Source organism: Rhinolophus sinicus, linkage group LG09, assembly GCF_036562045.2.
Source record: "Rhinolophus sinicus isolate RSC01 linkage group LG09, ASM3656204v1, whole genome shotgun sequence".
Classification (NCBI taxonomy): Eukaryota; Metazoa; Chordata; class Mammalia; order Chiroptera; family Rhinolophidae; genus Rhinolophus; species Rhinolophus sinicus.
The window spans coordinates 104,393,977-104,416,375 of NC_133758.1; the positions used below are offsets into that span (position 1 = coordinate 104,393,977).

Sequence of the window (22,399 nt, forward strand, 5' to 3'; positions counted from 1 at the left end):
CTTACATCCAAAACAGGAAAATAAAAATTATAATTTTAGCTGCATTTTGGAGCTCCATGGACAAGTAGAGGTCATCTAAATCCAGCTTCCTCATTTTACACTGGAGGCTAAAATTCTTATCTCAATGTGACATGAAAGTTTTTTTGTTTTGTTTTTTAATTCACATCCACATTGTTAAAAGATTTACCCTCAAATACTGAGGGCAACAGTGAGGCAGAATGAAAAGAGTACCAAATGCCTAGAAATCAACTAATGATTGACGCCTGTGAGCCTCTGAACAAGTCGCTGAGCTCTGAGCCTTGATTATTTCATCTGGAAAATGGGAACAATATGAGATCTAACACTTAAGTTCTCAAATTTGTTACAACGATGTTGCTAACCTTTTTTGATATCAGAGGGATTATTCATTATGAATTTGTACCAACTGGACAAACAGTTAACCAAGTTTACTATTTGGAAGTGCTGAAAAGGCTGCGTGAAAAAGTTAGGTGACCTGAACTTTTCGCCAACAATTCATGGCTCTTGCATCACGACAATGCACCAGCTCACATGGCACTGTCTGTGAGGGAGTTTTTAGCCAGTAAACAAATAACTGTATTGGAACACCCTCCCTACTCACCTGATCTGGCCCCCAATGACTTCTTTCTTTACCTGAAGATAAAGGAAATATTGAAAGGAAGACATTTTGATGACATTCAGGACATCAAGGGTAATATGATGACAGTTCTGATGTCCATTTCAGAAAAAGTACCACCCAAAACTGCTTTGAAGGGTGGACTAGGCGCTGGTGTCCGTGCACAGCTTCCCAAGGGGAGTACTTTGAAGGTGATCATAGTGATATTCAGCAACGAGGTATGTAGCACTTTTTCTAGGATGAGTTCACAAACTTAATTATCAGACCTCGTATTATTGGCTTCTGTGAAGACTGAATAACGCATATGCGCATCTAACAAAGCACTCAGCACTCTGTCTTAGCTGAATTTCATTCTACCTTGGCATTTGTGAAGGAACTAGATCATGTATTTTGAAAACACTGTCCTATTAGGAAGGTGAGTGGCTGAAACAACAGACTCCTCTGAAGGAGCCGCTCCGTTCCACATATTCCACCAGATTCCAGAACACAGGAGAGGAGAAAGGCCCCTCAGGCGAGCATCCCCATATGTCTGAAGGCATTACGCCTAGAACTTTGGGTAATTTCTCCTGGACAGCTGAAATTCATACAGCACTGGCAGTTTGCAAAAGTTTTGGGGACTTATCATATTTCAATTCAGATATTGGCCGTGTCCTCAAAAAGACGACTGTCCTGGTGAACGATGGGGGAATCCTACTGCTCAGCCCCACAGGCTTCACTGTCTCACCTCTCTACGCTTTGCTAGAAAAAAATCAAGTGCTCCACCATTTCCTCTCCTGTGTTCATGCCCCTTCCCTGTTTATTTTAATTAATAATCAGGAAAATACTCCCAACTGAAACAACCATCAACAGACTGGATTTTGTTATGGGCTGAATTGTGTGTGTCCCCCCCCCAAACACAAAAAAATCAGATCTTAAATCCTAATCCCCAGTACCTTAGAATGTGACATTATTTTAAAATTCGGTAATTGCAGATGTAATTACTGTTAAGCTGATGTCAAACTGAAGTAGGGTGGGGCCCCCACTCCAAGATGACTAGTGTCCTTACAAAAGGGGGAAAAATGGACTCAGACAGCACACAGGAAGAATACCATGAGAAGATGAAGGCAGGACTTGGGCTGCTGCAGCTGCAGGCTGAGGACCAGGACAGCAAAGATTGCCAGAAAACCACCAGAAGCTAGGAGAGAAGCATGGAGCTGGTTATCCCTCACAGGCCTCAGAAGGAACCAACCCTGAGGACATCTTGGACTTCTAGCCTCCAGAACCACGAGGCAATAAATGTCTGTTGTTTAAGGTACTCCGTGTGGACTACTTCGTTACAGCAACACTAGCAAACTAAAACAAATGGCCAGCGCTTCTTTCTGCAAATGAAGCCCCTCTCCTCTCCTTAACCTTCTCCCAGGCCTGCTGTGGACTGAGCACCCAGCCCTCTCCCCCTTCCATGTCTTTCCCCACAACTGCTTCCATGGGGCTCTGCTCCACCTATGACCTAAGCAGCCTTGGTGCTGTTTGTGGACACAGGTCCCAGAGTTTGCCTCTAAACTCCAGGCCAGAAAGCAGTTAGCACCATGCTGGGGTAGAGGGTGAGGGGAGACAGCTAGCAGCAGTCTCAGCCAAGGTCACATCCTTCAACTGTGGCCTCCCTAATCAGATGGCAATCACAGCCTGAGAGATGATAACACAGATTGTCCATGTTTTGCTGCCCTATTCAGCTCCCTTATAAGGAAAAACTATGCCCCTTGAAGTCTTGCAGACTGGAGTAGCTATTGTGAATCTGAGCTTGCAGACCAGAGGCCTGATGTCATCTTCTCTTTTCAGTAAAAATAGAAAAAAAAGTTAAAAGAAGGAAGAAAATGTAAGAAACCAATCTCTCTCTCTCTCACACAGACACACACACACCTATACACACACATTCTTTTCCACTGGATTGTGCCTCCTTTTATGGATGTGTGTCCACAAGAATAGAGATATTGGTTTCTGTCTCCTGGGGTAATGATGATAAATCTGCCAAGGTCAGCAGCCTCATCAGCCACTGAAATGGCTCACTCTGGCAACAGCAGATAATCATTTACTTGGTGGAACTAGTTGCCTATACTTCAATTCATGCCTCCCAATGTCACTGAAATGTCCCTTATCTCACATAAACACTTGTCTTATTGTGCCTTTCTGGTGCAGAAAGAAATTCATAAATTATTTTCATGCCTTGAATTTTTCAGAAAGTCTCAGTCGTGATTTTTGTGGGGGAAGAAGTTACTAAAGAATGGGGCTGGGTGGAAAATAAAGTAGTCAGTGTGTATACAGTAATTTTCTGTTCCATGTCCTAGAAAGCAAAAACTCAGGCTTCGGTAGATCCAAAAGATCTTCAATGAAAAATTCCTCCTACCGTAACTCCCTTCTTCCTAATAGGATTAACGCTTACATTTAAAAAAATTCTACTAATATTTGTTGAGAATCTACTACGTGAAATGCACTAGGCTAGATGATAGGAATGCTAACAGAAATACGACATAATCCAAGCTTTTTGCTAAGCAAAGTGAAATCTACAAATAGTACACAAAGGGAGGAAATGTGTGTAAAATATCCCAAATGTTCACTTTTTTGAGAACAGTATTCCTGTATTAATGATAGAAAATGTGGAATCATATTATACCTCCAGTCAAACACACCGTCTTATAGCACCCACCAGTTTTCAACCATTGCCATATAAATGTATATTTGGGTGGAATTACAGCTGTTAAATGACCTGACCCAACCCACAAGTGTATATCACTTATGTCAACAGCATCTGGCATGTGTGTCTCAGCGGGCAAAGGTTGAACAGATGCCTTGTAGCACTCATCAATAAGCAGGTAGCCAGGACCTCTACTCTGAGCTAGCCAGGCCCTGCAGAGACACAAAGAGAAATGCAAGATGGGATCCTTGTCCCAAGGGAGCTCACAAAGCAGGGGAGAGAACTAAGCTCCCAGCGCACAACAGTGACCCACCCAGGTCAGGACAGAGTGAAGCATTTGTGGCTGTGAGATGCACCTCGTGTCTCTCATGAAATATTTAAGGACGAATGATGTATCACTACAAACTGCTATTGATGTATTATACACGTTAAGAAAAGTAGGCCGAAAATACAGGCCGCACTCCTTAGAGGTGATTTTTAAAGTGTTGTGTTGGGGAAGAGACACATTCATGGTGACTCTTAAGTACAGTCCCCTGATGTTTTATCGGTTGTCATGGGTATGTACACACAAGGCAGCAGCAAGGCGTCTGGAGCCAGCCAGCCTGGCTTCCAATCCAGACTCTATCCTCCCCCTCAGCCCCACTCAGGGAGCTTGGTCAGAATACCTAACTTCTCTATGCCTCAGTTTCCTCAACTCTAATGTGAAGATAGTAATGGTACCTACCTCAGAGGGTTTTATTATGAGGACTGGATGAATTAGGGTAGGGAATGCTCTTAAAATAGTGCCTGACGCCAAATACATGCTTATAATTCTCTGAGATGGTGAAGGTCTAAGACTGAGTAGGAATCTGTTTCAATCCTGGTCTGGAATTTTGAATGCTTCCTTGTCACTTATCTCCAAGCCTTAGAAGCAGACAGGGGAGGGGTGAACTATAAATACCAGGTGATCCATTGTCTGTTTTAATGGCTTCTGAATATACAGTAGCTGCCTATGTTGCCATATAGAAAAAAAACAAGTATATGGCAAATTAGTGAAGGTGTTGTGATCACATGCTAATTATTACCAGGTAGCGTCACCAAATGATCGGCGTTATGAAGGCAATAATCTTACTGGTTGAGCTGAGGGTCCCCTCACATCCCAGACTGCTTCAATGGCCCCTTATTTGAACACTCCTACCTCATACAACGTTGATTCTTTTTTCTTTAGGGATTTTATCTTGTCATAAACTTTGTAATGGCAAAATCGACCTCCAGTTCAAGATAATTCCTTTTTCTTATTGACCATGACAGTCAAAGGGCTTGACTTTTAATTCAGTTTCCTTCAAACAGCTGATGCCTGCTGAGACCCAATCATCTTGCTGTCACTGGTGTTTTAACAGTATTTTCACATCATGGCTGACCATGTGCTTTTAGAGTCATCTCATTGTTCGTAGGCATAAAGTCATACAACCACGGAAAGGGAAATTTAAAAAAAAACAACACTTTGAAAGAGGACGAAAGACTTCATGCTTATGTTTCATTTTCCTTGATGAAAACTGCTGTAGAAAAACGCGGTATATCATTATGAAAGTGTGTAAAATATTGGCAACCCCAACAATAACACATCTCTATTAGTACGTGGGTTTATTGACGTAACTGAACAACAATGTATAACATTTATTCATTTCCCACTGAAAGGCTTTTTTCAGTGAAACTGTTTTTACATAGATCCAGGCATTAAGCATTTTCAGTGATGACCTGCAGTAAAGAGGGTGAGTCATGGGAAGAAACAGAGGTCTTTTCCAGACTTCCAATGGGACTCAATATTACACTTTTTGTGCAAAAGAAACCGCTAAGAGATGCAATCGCTCTATGAATGAAGAAAAGCGAGGAACATGAAAGGTGCAAGATACTCCAAAGGTTGCAAATAAGAACAAACAACTATACCTCTCCCACGTACCAATAAGCTTGGAATCTGAAACCAGCTCTGGCAGCAAACTAAGAATGACAGTCTATTTCCTGTGGTTTATTAAGTTTTGACCCCACAGATGAGACTGCCAGAAAAGCAGCTGTACTTTAAGTGGTCTGGACATTTATTCATCTGAACATAAACAAAGATCAGCTCATTTAGATCCCTAAGTTCCTACTCAGCTGTCGGGACAAGGGCAGGCCTGGTTCAATGGAGGCCAAACATAAAAGGAGTGGATTGGGGGTGAAGGACCCCTGGACTGTGATAGATTCCCTGAGTCATCAGGACCCTCAGGGGCTTAAGGCTCTAAACAGAAGATTACTGTTCGCCTTAGCACCATTGTAGTGGCGTCCATGGCACCCTACTCTGCCAATGGATTCATAACCACGGTCAATATAACCATGTACACCCTCGTAGTGACTACATTTTTAGACCACACACAAAATTATTCATGTAAACCAAGGCACTACATTTAGTGATAAACATGTACTTCATAAATATCAGGGAACGAAAGTATCTCAAATAGTTGAAAACAACAGAGCAAATAAAGGAGCCTAACCCTAAGTTTAAAACAAAAACATTTAAAAGAAATACTGCAGCTATTAACTAAAAGATACAATTTAATAACACGGTAAAACACTGGGTAGTGGAAGGATTAATTTGCAAAATATAGAATTATTTCACAGTGAGGTTTAAGTACTCAACAATCTTCTGGTTTTAGTAGAAACAGACAACCACTGATGTACATTTTTTTCACATTTTCCCCCCAGTAATTTCTTCCCTTCTACCAGTTCATATAGATTAAGACATAAATGTGCTCAAACATCACACTATCGGTTGACAATCACCTCTTGCTCCCCATTAGGAAATTACCTTTATCACTTAACTGTGCGACTACAGGGAAAGAGGGCACAGTCACTGAGTGTCACTGATAAAAACATGAGAAGTACCACATCCTATTCCAATCTGAACACATTGTCAGAGATGTGGTGGGAAAACTGGACCACAGGTGTTCCCTATGGGGTCATCATTCCCATACACATTACATTCTTTCATCAAATCTGGCATTGAAATATCCTTTAACATATACAGGTTTAAAAAAATAAAATTAAAAAGCCACAGGAGCAACCCTGACAGAGAAGTCTTGCAGGCAGCCTTCTCCAGAGAAAGTATGTAATCTTTAGTTAACCCCAAGGTCAGCAAACGTTCTTGTGGTGTTAATGTTAAAAAGAAAATAGTTGAACTCCCAGCTCAACTAAAAGAGTCCTGGAGTTTATTGACCAGTTTGTTAAATGTCCGAGCTCTTCACATTGTTGAAAAAAAAAAAAGAGAAAGAAAAATAGCGTCTCTAATTACTTAAACATTAAATTATCCTGAATGTTCTATTAACCACCATTAAAGAGTTCCTTGGCAAGTGTTTGATTTTCCCACCTGTTTAAATCATCCTTCTTGGCAGAGACCACCATACCAGTGGAGTCACTTGTCAAATGTCCTTTGTAATGGTAATAAGTTCCTTTTTCCTTAAATAGGACCAAAACGCCTCTGTTGGACACTGAACAAATAAAAAAGTATGCATCCAAATCTTTTTCTGTTCATGTTGGGAGAACAAGCACCCTTTTCTACTCCAAAAGGGGCCAGGCTATTGCATTGCGATACCACGAAAACCAAGGTCTCCACATAAAAAAGGCCTCCCACCTCTGGACCCCGTCATCCATGTGTCCCCTATTCTTGGCCTTGACCACCAAGTACCATCCATTTACTTCATGAGTGAGTACTGGGATTTGGGGGGTGGCGCCGCATTGACTGTCTGTTCCCTTTGGCCCCTCTGGCAAATGCACAAAAGGGGGAAAGGAGAGACGTGATAAAATGAGACCTTCCCCTGCGGTGGGTTGAGGGGCCCACCAGAGAGGTAGCTCCTTAAGGCCAATGAATGGTCTCCACAGCCCTGGAGGCCCTGGATCTAGTCTGCAAATCGCTGCAGGAGATGGTCCTCCCGTCTCAAGCTGCCACCCGCGCCACCGCCCCCGCTGTCCATGAAACGGTCGCAGGGGAACTCGATGAGGTCCGCCTCGCTGAGCGCGCACACGGTGGTACGCGGCCGGTGCGACTGGAATCCAGAGAAGTCGGCAGACACGCCGGTGCCCATTGAGCGCAGGGGCCGTCGGGTGGAGTACATGTGGCGAACGTGGACAGGAGCCCCTCCCTTTCGCCTGGCCCGCAGCTTCTTCCGCAGCCAGCGTGACGCCCAGGCAGCCAAGGCCAGGAGCACTAGCAGCGCATTCACCGCCAGCAGGGCCAAGGTCAGCAGCTGGTAGTCGACGCTGCTCCGGCCCCCAGGCTCGGGCAGGGTGACCAGCCCTGCGCAGTGGTCGCGGGGGGCCACCGGGCAGACGCGGCCCCCCAGCACGCTCTCTACGCACACCAGGTAGGGGGTGTCTCCGCGCAGCTCGCGCAGAGTGGCCGAGTCGCTGCGCTCCGGCAGGTAGACGAAGCGGTGGAATTTTGGCTGCTGGCCAAAGCGATCGAAGAGCAGGCGGAAGCGCGCGCCGCCCAGCGGCCGGGGGCTGCGGTGCTCCCGCACTGCCCAGCGTACCGAGGCGCTGTCGGCGCCCACCGCCTCTACCGTTAGGTTGCACAGAATGAACTTGTTGAAGTCACACGGATCGGACACCAGCGGCGGCAGACCGACCCCGCTGTGGGACTGCGCAGCGCTCTCTTGCTGCTGAGCGGCTAGGAGCTGCTTCGCCGCACGCTGCCAGGGGTCGCCGGCAGGCAGTGGCGCAGAGTTGGGCGCAGCCGTCGGGGTGGGCTCCGCATGCTCAGGATCAACCAGAGTCGGACGTCCCAACTCGGCCTTCTCGAGCAGGTCCAGGGGCTGTGGAACCCACTCCGCGGCAGCAGCGGCGGAGGGGCCCGGCTGCTGGAGACCTGGGCCCCGTCTGCTCAGCCTCAGGGCGCTGCGGTTGCTCAAGAGCTCCCTGGCTGTTCCATCCCAGGCTACCCCGGGCAGTAATCGCCCCCGCTGCTGGGGCTGCGGCTGTAGCGGCAGCTCCTCTGCGAGGCTACCTGTAGGGGGCGCTATCTCCTCCCCGGTGGCAGTGGGTAAGGGCCACCGCTCGCCATCATCGGCTGTCGGGGAAACCGACGGCGAGAGATCTGCACAAGTCCCATTCTGCAGTTGCTGGTCGTCCAGGTAATCCAGGTACTTCCCCCTCAGGGCCGGGGGGTGGCGACACTGCACAAAGACGGTGAGAAGCCGGCCTTGCGAGTGCCAGTCGCCCATCCATCGCTTCAGGCCCCGTAGCCGGCAGTCGCAGGTCCAGCCGTTGCCATCTAGATCCAGGCGGTAGAGGGCCGGGCTGGCAGCGAAGATGTCCCCGGAGAGGGCGCTGAGTGCGTTGTCGCGTAGGCTGAGCTCGCGCAGCCGGCCCAGGTGGCCAAAGATAGTGGGGTGCAGAGCGGACAGCTCGTTGCCGCTCAGGTCCAGTGCCTCCAGGCTGTGCAGAGGCTCCAGCAGCGCCACCGGCAGTTGGCTCAGCCGGTTGCCCTCCAGGCGCAACTCACGCAGGGCCTCCAACCCCCAAAAGGCCTCCGGCGCGAGGTGCGTGAGCTGGTTGCCTCTAAGCGAGAGTAGGCCGAGGCGCGGCAGGTGCTGGAAGACTCGCGGCCCGAGGTGCTGCAGGCTGTTAGCCGAGAGGATGAGGGTGGAAAGTGAGCGCAGCGGTGCGAAGGTGGCCGCGTGGCGTAAGGAGGGCTGCAGCTCGTTGGCAGAGAGGTTGAGGAAGCGCAGTTTGCCCAGCTGGGCGAAGACGTTCTTGCTCAGAAAGCGGATCCGGTTGGACTCCAGATGTAGGTAGAGCAAGTTGCCCAAGGGAGCAAAGACCGCGTCCGGCAGTGCCCCCAGGGCGTTTCCGTCCAGCCGCAGCTTCACTAGACTCTCCAGGCCCTCGAAGGAGCCGCGACTCAGGCGGCCGATCTCGTTTCCGTTGGCGTAGAGGATACGCAGCTTGCGCAGTGGGGCCAGCGTGCCTGGGGCGAGCGCCTGCAGGAGGTTGTTCCCTAGGTAGAGCTCCTCCAGTCGCGAGAGCTTCTCGAAGGTCTTGGGGTGCAGAGAGCGGATCTGGTTGTACTGCAGGTCCAGCCGTCTGAGCTGTCCCAGGCGGTGGAAGTCGAAGGCCGTGATGTTGGTTATAAAGTTGCCGCCAAGGCTGTAGGTGAGCACGTCCTGGGGGCTCGGCAACGAGCTGGTCTTGGGCACGGCGCGGAGGCCCCTGTTGGTGCACAGGAGGTGCTGGGGGTGCTGGCAATCGCAGCGCTCCGGGCACACGGGCTCGGCCCGCGGTGGAAGTGCGAGGCAGCCGCACACCACAAGCAGGAAGCGCACGGCGCGGGCAGCCTCCATCGCCGCCCGCCCAGCGTGCAGCGGCCGGATCGTCCTCTTGGCCCTCCGGCTCTGTGTCTCCTCTGCATTCCCCTTGGCCTGGCCAGAGTCGCTAAATGGCCTCTTTCGGACTGCGCTCCGCGGTCCAGCCCCTCCTCCGCCCTTTGTCCGGTGGCTGGCCCGGGTCTCTGCAGGCGGGCTTCGCTCAGCCAAGTCAGGCGGCGCAGGGCGCTGCGCGAGCTACGGGTGCTACTTGTTGCATTTCTGCAGAAAATGTTTCTCCGGGTGCGCGTCGTGGGGTGGAGGGGGGAGCAAGAACTGAGGTTTTTGTTTGCAGCTCGAGTCCGGAGAGCTGGATTCCCTGGCACGGATTCTCCCCGCCGAGTGGATTCCCCAGCTGCAGGCGGGAGCCCTTCCAAGAGCTGCTCGGGGCGCGGCTTGGCTGCTGCGCCGCGGCGGCTCAGCCCCCGCAGCCCGCGCCTCCTCGCTCTGGGTCCGGGACTGGGAGTGCGGTCTCAGTGGAAGAGCCGGGGGAGGAGCCGCGGTGCGCAGGCTGCGTCCGGAAGGGACCCAAGTCGGCGAGTGGCGAGGAAACCGGGCGGAAATTCGTTCTTCCCACACTCTGCCCCCCGGGGATGCAGGCGAGGAAAGAGGAGACGGCGGAGGGAGGATAGACCCCGGCAGGGGGAGGAGGCTCCGCGTCTGGTCAGCCCGAGGCCGGGACGCCAAGTGAGAAAAGTAGGGATTAAAAACAGCTGTACGAGGCGGACACGCTGGGCTGGGGGCGGGGGTGGATTACCGGTCGAGCAAACGGGATTTGCAGACAGAGACCTTTTTATTTTAGACGAGTACACCAATCTCTTCGGATCAGTAGGAGCGCGGCTTGTTTTACTGGTTTTTAAGTCACTTGCTCTTCCAGGTACCACCCTGCGGGAAGTTTGGGCAGCACGGAGTCCGCCAGCATTCTACAGAAGTTTTGGGGAGCACAGTTTGTCTGCAAAGAGCTGTTGGCGGGCTGCTGTCAGCAGAGGCTAGGTCGACCCCTTCTAACTGTGGCGTGTTTGGGTTTTTGACGTGGATGGTAGCGGAGGAGAGGCACCGCCCCCTTTAGGGATCTGAACTGAGTTATTTGCTTGGCTCTGCTTTAGGCTAGAGCATGGAGAAAGCTCAGAACTGGTTCTACCACCGTGAAAGTGCCTCTGTCAGATTTTGGTGATTTAATCTTATTAATTCTCCTCCAGTCCTGCACGTGTGCATATATATAAAATTACCTTACCAGACCCTCCGGTAACTGCTCCCTGCGGGGATAGCTGGGGGGGGGGGGTGTTGCTCCCCTTTATGTCTGGGCTTGCAGTGATCTTCAGTGTCTTTAGGCCCAAAAGTTCTCAGGCCTGGCTTAGTTGGGGAAGTCTTATCATTTATTATCAATAGAGAATGGAGCATTTATCAATTGCTCCTTTGAGGGCAGCCCCTGCTGGGAATGAGAATGGGCAAGAAAGAGCTGTTAATTACCATTTGTTCATGCAAACTATCTTGCTAAAAATAAAGGCCCCCTTCTGCCTACCCCACCCCAAAGTGTTCAGAAAATGTAATTTTAAGGACCCACTCGGTGGAAAATTAAAGGAAAGACGTATCTTCCCCTCAAGAAGCTGACGATCTAGAGTACATTTATGTGGTTTTCGTAAGTAGCCCCAATGGTCTTCATGTCTGTAACGCTACACGTTCAGACGTGTGATTTGTTTTCAGACCATCTCTCTCTTCCAGGAGTTCAAGTGGTATTTTGTTTTAATCTAGCAGTACTTAGATTCCCTGGTAATAAAAAAGTAGAGCTGTAAAAGCAACCCCCAAATGGCATTAACTCTATATTGCTGCTAGTTATCAGGCAAGAGGCATCTAGTGAGAAGTTAGCACGTGCCAAGCCTCAGGATGAACATGGGAATGCTGTGCCAGGCCTCAGGGACAGATGCTTCATAGGGAGACTGATGGGCAAGGAGCAGTGTGGGCAGGTGGTAAGAGCTGTGCAGTGTCGCTGTGGGAGCCCTGAGGAGGAGAACTCTGCCTGAACTGAGAGCAGAGGAAGGCTTCCAGCGTCAGGCAGTACTGAGTAATACCTACATGCAGGTAAGAAGGGTGCTCAGGGGGGAAGCATGGGAACATACGCAAGAGAGTGATTTAGGAACCACCAGAACTTCTATCTGAATCTTTGTTGATGAGATTTTTTTGACATCTGTATTTTTTGATAGTATCACACAACCCTTGCTCATACAATGACTTCCAAATAAATATTCCTTATTCCCCTTTAAGGATGTCCAGCAAGCAGTTGACCTAATCGTACCCACACTGCAACATCAAGAGCTGTCTCTGCCTAAATAAACCAGGTGATATACAAAGAAAATGTTATCTGTCTAGTTCTTGCCTTCTAGAACCTTGGAATCTGCGGTGGTTTGTGTGGGACATGTGTTGATAGAACATCCAGACCCAGGTATTCACGCAGACTGTATATATTTTGTATAGATACTGTATATATAGCTTCACTCTTGGAATAGGGCAACCTGGGTCCCTATCCTGAGCCCTGTAATTTAGAGGATCATGTTTCAGTCCTCCTCTGGTTGTGTCAGCCCCCATAAGAGCAGGGTTTGGGGCTTCCAAAGGGATGTGTCCACTCACAGCCCGTACCCCCAATCCTTCTCCCGGTTCCTGGGACCCTGGAATTCCCGACTCAACTGCCTAAGTCTGTACAGGCCTTTCCCCCATCTGTCCTCCTGGGGACCAGTCATGCCACAAATCTATTTACTCCTGGGACCAAGAGAAGGCCAAAGGGCAGCTATGCAAAAATAATCTGGAGGTGTGGGCTGGTATTTCCACTGTTATGCCCAGGAGGCCTCTGGGAGACTCCCGGTAATTCTGGAGCCAGAGCTGAGGGGGGAGGGGAAGGGGCCTCAGGCCAGGGGTTTTCTCTCATACACTAACCCTGGGCTTCTCAAATATTTGAGACAGGCTTGTCCATATGTAGCATTTTAGGAGGAGAAAGTACATGGATTTAGAAAGAACGGGGAGGAAAATTACAGGAGTACGCAGGAAAGCATTTTTTTTTAAATGTTAATTCTATTTTATTATAACATGGCCTATGCCTAATTTTCTATAAAAAGCAATAATTTTTAGTGAAAGCAAGGACATAGTTGTCTCCATTTAAATGCCTATCTCTTAACTACGTAATGTCTTTGTTTACGGGTGGATCCAGGCTTGATCAGTTCCCAGGAGGTTCAAGTATTGATTATGCTTAAAAGTATAATTTGCATAAACACAAGTGAACATCCCGAAAGAAGTGCTGTTCATAAGACAAACGAGCTTTGTCACTTCCCTTTTGGAAAGCTCACCCTTTAACTCTCAAGCACACTGTGGGTAGTTTCAGAGGTCAGGAACACAGGCAAGCTGGTTCCATGACACATATGTGTTGTAAGGGTTCTCAGGTGTTCTTGCCCAGGCATGGAATCTTCTTGAGCTCGCCAGGGACCAGGGAAGTACAGCGCTTTCTTCCCAAGCAACCTGCGGTTCCACTGAACTGCAGCTGCAGAGGCAGGAAGGATCTCAGGCCATGTGTTCAACTGCCCCTAGAGCTGACCTGAGTTGGCCCTGGCTACCCTGGAGCAGGACAGGTTAGGGGAGGAGAGCTGAGGCCGAGCCCCCGCTGCAGGGAGAGGTGGGCCTGCCAAGCTTGGCTGGAGCAGCTTTCCGGAGCTCACTCAGGGCAGCCTGCAGGGACGGCAGCTGCTTCCTCAGCTCATGTGAGCCAACCCCAGACAGACAGTATGGCCCTTGACAGATGAAGTAGGAAATTGAGACGCCCCAATGGTCCCTTGGCATGTTATCAAATGCCCTCCCCCAAACTCTTATGTGAATGGGCCTCATCTTTGCCCCAGTCTGAGAGACAAGTTTCTTTGCCTTAGGGATGAGGAATGTGAAAAGGAGAACCCCTGGTTTACAGTGTATCTGCTAATTCTTCATTTTCCTCCTTAAGGAAATATAGGAATACAGATTCCCTGCTAGGTATCTGCCTTATTAAATCAGAATCCCTGGGAGGAGGGGCGAAGTCCTGGCACCTGCATTTATAAACCATCAGATGATTTTTACGCACACTAAATTTTGAGAAAACTAATAGACAGTATTTCCAAAACACCTGTTCACGATTGATGGAGCATATTCGAATAGTAACAATGGTAATGACAAGCACTTACATAGAGCTGAGTGCCAACCAGTGGTCCAGGCACTCGGCCTAAAGGAACTAATTTATTTCCACAGCTACCTTGTGAGGTAGGAACTATTGTTATCCCCATTTTACAGCAGAGGAAACTGAGGAGCTTATGAATACAGGACCCTAGGCCCACCCCCAGAGAAGCTGACGCAGAACCTCCAGAAGAGGGCCTGGGGATCTTCAGTGAGCACATTCCCAGGTATTGTCTAAGGTACTGAACGAGAATTCTTAGGGGCCTGCTCGGACATGTCAGTGTCTCCTTTGCTAGGAGTCCAGGGATAGAAAGAGGAGCGAGACAAAGCTTAGCGTGGCTGAGAGTTAAATGTAACTGAGATGATGATCCCAGAGGCTGGTGCCATCCTACAGTAAATACATACGATGAGCACCATTAGCTGTGATAGCCCTGGTCTTTCGAGAAGAAAACAATCGAGCACTAACACCTCTGTGGAAAGCATCCGTCCACCTAACCCTGTACGTGTTTAAGGCCATTGTCAAGGTAACTGCTCCCAACACACTGGGTTTTATGTCCAAGGAAAATTCTTATCCATCAGTTCAAAGATGCCTGATTGTTTGAAACCGACATGTATAAACAGATTGCATAACTTCAAGAACTACAGTGACTGACTGTAGGCAGTTCTGGCAAGCTACAAAAGGAAAGGCAGTTGTTGACTGAGCATAATGACTTAGGCAATAAGGCAAATCCACACACTGTTTATGGTCACAGTATAAAGTTTGTTTTTGTGTAACTGAAATTTTATAGCAGTAATATCATGGTGTCCTCCCTGAGCATAGTATTGAGTCAGTAGCCTAAGGAAATCCTTTAGGTATAAAAGTGTCTCTTATTTCTAAATAAGTACTCTAAAATATTTGTCATCTCTAGGAACCACATCGGTAATTGTGTTTTATGGTACAACTTTCCATTATTCTTTTATTTGGATTTCTTCATACTGCAGTAATAACATTTATTTGGCCATTTATATCCCCACCTAGCTGCCTTGTTTTATTTCATTTTTGTGGTCCTCACAGCTGTTGTTGAATTGTCAAGGGGTTTTTATAAAAAGCTGGAAGAAAGTTGTTAAAAATGTCAACAGTTATGGTCTTTACATGGTGAGAGACTGAATAATTATTTACACTCTTTGGCATTTTCTACATGATGTACAATTACGATGTATATTTCTTTGAAATAAATAAAAAAATTTATCAACAAATACTTTCGTATCTAAATCTGGTTTAAACTCAACATAAGTCTCACGAGGCCGTTAGGTGAGGATGAGTCATATTTCTAGTTTGGGGAGAGGATGCTAAGAGCTAGAGAACTTAGCTGACTTCTGGAATGATCTGCCGCTGTAATGATAGAGTGCAGACCGCAATCTAAACCATAGGCTTCTGACCCCAGATTTTTATAGTTGGACCTTGCTAGGCACCCTGTTGATACATGCCTGTGTGTACAACTAATGAGGCCAGTTTGGGGTGATGTTCAAAATATTTAACAACTGGTACAGTAAGAGCATCAGCCAGTGAGGTCTGGCACTGCCTGCTCAGGGCAGACAGAAGCCATGAACACCCAGCCCAGCCGTGCCAGTGCCCACCAGCTGAAAGTGGACTCGTCTGTACTTGATTAAACGTTTTGAATGGTCCTTCAGATGTCTTTTTTTATTTTTTAAATAATACATTATTAAAAACAATTTGCTTAAGGCTTGGGTACAATCATCAGTAACCATGAGATACAGCACACAAGCTTTCCTGGGTCCCAAGTTCTTTCTAGATTGCAAGCTTGCCTGGCACCTGTTTCTCCAGGCTTAGGTACATTACAGTTCCTCAGACTTAACAACAGAACCTTGACAAGAGGGCGAAGATGACCAACTTGGATATGAGATTCGTTTCTGAATTATCTCCCACTCTCTTTGATGGGCTGACATCTATTTGAAGGGAATTTAATTCTTAAAATGTTACTATTTTTCTCACAACCTGATCTGAATTGTTATAATTAATGGCTTGAAAATATTTGTGGGGGAACACCTCTTTTGATGACTATTGATGTTAAAGATTACCAACTCATCCTGTAAAATTTCAGTGATTTATTATCAAAATCTGGATGTACAAATGTCAAGCACCCCCCACCCCAACTCGTCACCTCCCCCCCCCCCCCCCCGAGCTGCAGATGTCTCTTTATTCTAAAGTTACTGGATAAGGAGGCAATGTCATACCCATGTCGCTGAAAACCGTGGCTGTATCCTGGCAAGAAACAGTCTGTCAATCTCAGTAATGGAAATAATCTTGGACAGTCCAATAATTGACTACATACAGTGTAAATATCCTCAAAGTGTTTGCAGATTTCATCAAAAGGCCAAATGTTTTTTACTTAAGACCAGGAACATGGCAGGAAAGGAAATTAGAGGAAGGAAGCATCCATCCCCTTTTCAGAGTCTCTGTAATTTTCCATAAAGATTTGCACTTTGATTATGTTTAGTAGCACCATATGCTGGAGTGTGACTCAAGATCAAAGGTTCCAGCCATAGCCCTGGATATGGCTGCAGGCAGGATGGTAGAGTGCGAATGGGTCAGTAAGGACGCTCCTGTAGCCCCCGTGCATTCCTCTTTAACTTCCAAAATATAACTGATATGCCTCAAATGTGAATGCTTTTAGCATCTTTATTTATTGTCTGCTATAATATGTTGTAGGTTGAAAAAAAAAGTAGTTATTACCACTTAAAGATACTTAGAACTAAATAATTTTCAAAAGCTTAATGTAAATTGTCAAGTTTTGTAGTATGATGGCCTTAAACATTTGAGGAATGAGGGCATTGTTGGACACTGCTTTGCTTTGATTGGTGAGTTTTTTTTCTGATTCAACTTTTCCCTATGATCAAAATTTTCAACAATGAACATTTGGTTTTGCAGTTGAAAGTCTGTGGTAAAATGTATATAATACCATATTCACTCTTACTTTTCCCATTGCCCTGCCATGTCCTTCCTTTGTTACAAATGGTTTTTCTTATAAACCTTTTTCAAAAAATCAATCTTGGTAATGGAAATACTCTTGAATAGTCAAACAATTTACTGTATATAGTGTAAATACCCCCAAGCATTTGCAGATGTCAGCAAAAAGCCAAACATTTGTCATAAACTACACATGAGATATGGATAGGGTGATTGGAAGATGGAATCCACTTGCTAGTATAGGTCTCTGACCTCGTGCCACATCACAGCCTCTGGCCAGTGGTTCATTTCTCACATATGAAAAAGGACAAATCACACTTGCCCGACATAAGAATTTGGGGAAATGTATGTAAAAATGCTTAGGAACTACACGTGTTAGAAAATCGGATTGTTGCTAACATTTCAACTTCACGTGTGTCTTCTTAGTAAGAATCTGAGGTCCTATAGGGCATGTCTGAGTCTTGTGCTCAGCTTTTTGGTGTCTTCTGTAACACCCACCACAGGGGCTTTTCTTAAATTGTACGTCTTTAACAAAGGTGGAGCAGAAAGGTAGGGGAGGAAGCCACATTCTCAGGTAACTGGTTCTTCCACCTTTCCTTACAGAACGGTTCTGTTACCATCTTTTCATTGTCTCCTTGTTCTTCTCCAGGCTTCCTCGGCCCAGAGCGTTCAGTCCTCTGTGCACAGTTCTCCCTGAACAGCTGTACAGACAGGCCTAGATTCTGGGATAGCTCTGTGGTCATTTAGTCCACACAGTGACTCATTGGACCACTCTGGGCATCCGTTTGTTGCTCTGTAAGGTCATGTGGTTATAATACATCAGTATTTGCCCAGAGGGTTCTTATCATCAGTAATGACCCCTGTAAAGTTAAAAGGTTATGAGAGAAAAGGAGTTTCCGTGGTCAGGATGGGTCATACCCCATGTTTCGTTCTTGGAAAGTCACAGTACACTGTAGCACATTCCAGATTTTGAGAAATCCTGTGGAAAAGAAATAAAAGAAATGGGGAGAGGTGGACAGAGCTAGCACGGGTGGGTGTTCCTGGGAACCTAGCCAATTTGAGGAACATTGAAATAAATGCTCAGTAAGATCCCTTCAAGCTTTAAACGTCAAGGAATCTATTGCATTTCTTCCATGGAGTATTTTTCAATATCATTGGAATTGATAAAGTTTGTTAAATATGATGTTTTATGTAAAATATGCACATTATGCAATGGAAGGTGCTTTTCCACACTGTGCTTGTCTGATCTCAACAGCTCATGATATCCAGTGGGTTTTACATTAATCCCTGATGAACAGGATAATATATATCAAAGTTGTCTCCTGGAAGACTTCTTTGCTTCACCCCTAAGTTGTCAAACTAGCAAATTCTTAGACTTGTCTTTCCACCACGATAAAGGTGTTAGGACCCTATAGTTGTAAACACCATTTGGCATGTTGACAATTCTGGGCAAAATTAGTGTAGACTCTTCAAAAGTGTTATTTAGCCACTGTGCTAGCACTGGTGGGGTGTTCCTGGGAAACTAGCCATTTGGGAAAAGTTCCAATAGTGACACCCTTAGGCTACTCACTCAAGTATCCTTGCATGTACGAACCCCAGTGATAATCAGTGCATAACTCTTATGATTCCCTGAGGTGATGGAATATGATAAGTACCAGCTTAACTAAAATGCCATGGTGGGTTTCCATCTGAAACAGGCGGCTACAAACACCTGCCAGAATACTGAACATCAATGACTAGCATTTATAAAGTGTTTATCATGTGCCAGGCACCATTCTAAGCCCTCTAGAAGTATTAAATCACTTAATACACCAACAATCCCATGAGAAAAGTACAGTTATTAGTCTCATCTTGTAGATATTGCAGTGGAAGCACAGAGAGGTTGAGTAACTGGCACAAGGCTGCACAGCTAATAAGTGACAGAGGTAGGAGTTGAACTCACAGTGTATGAAAATTCTTGGTCATACTTTTCACATGAATCTTTGACTCAGTGTCCTCATCCTCCGTAGAGTCATTTTTTGATACATAACATTTTCCCCAATAGAATATCTCTCCTTTCATACATGTTGTTTGAACTACAGAAGTTTAAAATATGATCCGTCACAAGTGGAATAACAGCAAGAAATAGATTCCCGGAGTGGTCAAAGGATTCACGGTGTGAACTTGCATATTTTCCAAGCCACCAATTCCTATTCACATGTAATTAGGTCAGATTTTCTTTATTCCTACTATAGGTGTATATTCATAATCACTACACTATTACTACTTACCATATTGCTTCCTCCCTCATCACCATACTTATTTTTAAATGAAGACTAATAGCCTTTAGTGTATGTGCGTTGTAGAAAGCCAGAAAGTGTAGATACGCTATGATAAGAAAGGAAACACCGGATTTCCACTGTGGTAGGCTGGATAATGACTCTTCAAAGTAGCTATGTCTTAATCCCCAGAACCTGGAAACTTGTTAGGTTACAGGGTAACGGGGAAGTAAGGTTGCAGAAGGAGTTAAGGTTGCTAAACAGCTGAGCCTGAGATGGAAGAGTCGCCTATTTTACCCAGGTGGGCCCAATGTCATCACAAGCATCCTTAAAAGTGGAAGAGGGACACAAAAGAGAAGTTCACAGGGATGCAATGTGAGGAGCTGACGTGCTGTTGATGGCTTTGAAGATGGCGGAGCGGCCCTGAGCCGGGGGATGTGAGCAGCCTCTAGAAACTGGAAAAAGCAAGGAAATGGAGTCTCCCCTGGAGCCCCAAGAAAGGAATGCAGCCCTTCCAACACCTTGGTTTTAGGCTGCGAGACCCATGTTGGACGTCTGACTAGCAGAAATGGAAGGTAATAGATTTTTATTGTATTAATTCATCAAGATTTTAGTAATTTGTGTGGCAGCAATAGAAAACGAATACATCCACCAACCAGAGACTATTGAGTGTTAGTTAGTCTTTTATTATATGTATTTCCAGATCTTCTTGTACACATACATGTATTTTTTTAACTCAAACAAGATCATATGTGATAAACGGCTTGTTTTCTTTGAAATATCTTTGTCTTTTCCTATCAACACATTTTCATAGCATCTAATATCTCGATCCAATTGAAATTACCCTAATTGTCCCCCAAATATTTTCCCAAAGCTGGCTGGTCCAAATCAGGATTTAGGTCTGGACCATGCACTTTATCTGGTTTGTATGTCCCTTAGGTAATTAAAATCTAAAACAGTCCTTTTTATCATCTACTGATTTTCTTGCTCAATGTTTGTCTGATTGCTTCTGCATGAGGTCAGTTAGCTTGCTCTTCCGTCCCCTGTATTTCCTGTAAATTGGAAGTTAGAGCTATAAGCGTATTCGTGTTAATAAATTTTGTCTAGAGTACATTTTGGGTGCTTTTGTGTTTCAAATGGCATCCCATTAGGAGGCACATGCCATCTGGTATCCACCATGACTGAAACTCCGACTGTCCTCTGGGTTATGGGATGGCTGCTGAGGCTTGCTTCTGGAGAGTGATGGTGTTTTATTTGTGACCAGAAAGTATCCTGTGTGGAGTTATTTGAATGCCATGCAGATGTGCAGTTTCCCCTCCGCCGTTCACTTAATGGCCAACTCCATTTCACAATCCTTGATTGAATTCATGTTTGTTAGAAATCACAAAATGATGATTTTCCTAATGTTAGCATCTCTTCTATGCTTCTTAGCCGCCATTCCTTAGTAAAGAAGAGCTTTCCCTCATCAACTAGAGCTACGTATTTGGTTTCCCTGAAAAACACTTTGGTCTAGGGAAGCAGACGTGCTTTTAATCGTCAATTCTCAGTGGGAGGAATTTGTTAGTAACAACCTCAGTGATGACAAATGATTTTTTTCTGCCAGTCTATTTTCGAGGATGATTATGAGTTCACTGATTTTCACAAAATCAGTGTGTTTCTTTCTATAGCTATTCTGTGTGATCATGTTACCCACTTGTTGTATATTTAGGTTTTTCAATTCTAGGATTTCTTCTAGTTGTGAATTTTTGATAGGTAAGGCATTGATATAATTCAATATCAAAACTAAATGGAAAAATATTCACAGAGAAGTCTTATTTCCATCCCTGCTCCCTCTACCTCCTATCAGTCCCTCCTTCTGCACATAGTCATATAGTATAGTTTCTTACATGTCCAATGTAGTGCGTTTCTTTCTCTTTTTTGCATATATAAGTGTGTACGTGTATGTGTGTGTAGCTATATAACCTTATTTTAACTCCTTCCCCCTTTGTACACATACCCCTTGTTTTTTTTGTGTTTTTTTCCTTCACTTAATGAGATATTCTGGAGATCTCTCGGTATCGGTACAAACAAACCTGACTCATTTTTTCTTTAGAACTTCTTAGAACTCCATTGTGAAACGTCCTGTAGTTTGTTTAGCCAATTCCCTGTAAATGGACACTTGCAAACTTTCTAAGCTTTAATGGTTGCACACAGGGCTGCAGTGAATAAACTTGTACATTTATCATCTTGTACTTGAGCACATGTAAATATCGGTAGACTCCTAGAAGTGGGATTGCTGGGCAAAAGGATTGTTACACTTGTAGTTTTCTTTATGTTTGTAGATTATCCTCCAATGGCTCAAATTCTTGACTACTATGCTAAACTGCTCTTCAAAGGTTGGTCTCATTGTAGAGATGAGTGTGTGTTTGGTTTTTTAAGGAAGCCTTAAAGTAGAAAAACACTGACAAGTATTTGCCCCCAGGGTATTATAAGTCTTTTACAGAACACATCCAAATGGCCACCACTTGTATGAAAAGATGCTCGCCCCCACTGGCAATCAGGAAAATGAAAGAAAGTAACATCTAGTAAGGAAAAACATTTTGAACATGGTAACACCCTACCAGCAGGGAAGTTGGTACAAAATACACACTTCTGATAGAAATGTAAATGATTGTAGTCTTTCTGCAAAGCAGTCTGATAATATCCATTAAATAAATGTGAAGAGAAACGTGTCCTTCAACACAGCAATCCTACTTCCAGGAATCGAGCTGACAAAAATAAATGCAGCAGTAGATTTTCAAAAATCTTTTTTAGTCATAGCAATGATTATTCAATCATAGCAGTGTTCAAAGTAGGCAGAAGTAAAGGAGAGAGAGTGAGAGAGAACTTAGTATCTCATAAAAGAGAACTATTTGAACTTAAAAAAACAAAGGAAACCACTGACAACACTAAGGTGAGAACGTGAGAACAACCCTTGTACATAGATGGTGCGAGCAAAAATGGTACAGTCATTTTGGGGAACTGTTTGGCAGTTTTTTAAAAATAAAGTTAAACATGTATCTGTTCCATAGCCTGGAAATATCACCTCTAGGTATTTACCCAAGAGAAATGAAAACGTGCTTAAAAAAAACAGACTTTAAGAAGAATGTTGTTCACCTAGCTACATATCGTTAGAATCACCCGGTATCTTAGTCAGCTAGGGCTGCCATAACAAAATATGGTAGACTGATTGGCTTAAACAACAGAGATTTATTTTCTCACAGTTCTGGAGGCTGGAAATCAGATTAGGGTGCCATCTTGGTCAGGTTCTGGTGAGGCCTCTTTTCCTGGCTTGCAGGC

The 22,399-nt window shown here is 45.5% G+C and overlaps 2 protein-coding genes across 2 annotated transcripts; one reads left to right on the top strand and one right to left on the bottom strand.

The window, feature by feature from the left end:
- Positions 1-4,908: 4,908 nt before the first annotated feature.
- TRIL (TLR4 interactor with leucine rich repeats) lies at positions 4,909-9,653 on the bottom strand. The gene has a single exon (XM_019726167.2). It carries the CDS (start codon positions 9,650-9,652, stop codon positions 7,211-7,213), a length of 2,442 nt encoding a protein of 813 aa, XP_019581726.2. The 5' UTR covers position 9,653; the 3' UTR covers positions 4,909-7,210.
- Positions 7,308-15,046, top strand: LOC141573053 (uncharacterized). Its single transcript, XM_074339754.1, has 6 exons — positions 7,308-7,550; positions 7,598-7,839; positions 7,985-8,348; positions 8,660-8,851; positions 9,314-10,360; positions 10,551-15,046. The coding sequence occupies exons 1-6, from the start codon at positions 7,308-7,310 to the stop codon at positions 10,740-10,742; spliced, it is 2,280 nt and encodes a 759-aa protein (XP_074195855.1). The 3' UTR covers positions 10,743-15,046.
- The last annotated feature ends 7,353 nt before the right edge of the window (positions 15,047-22,399 follow it).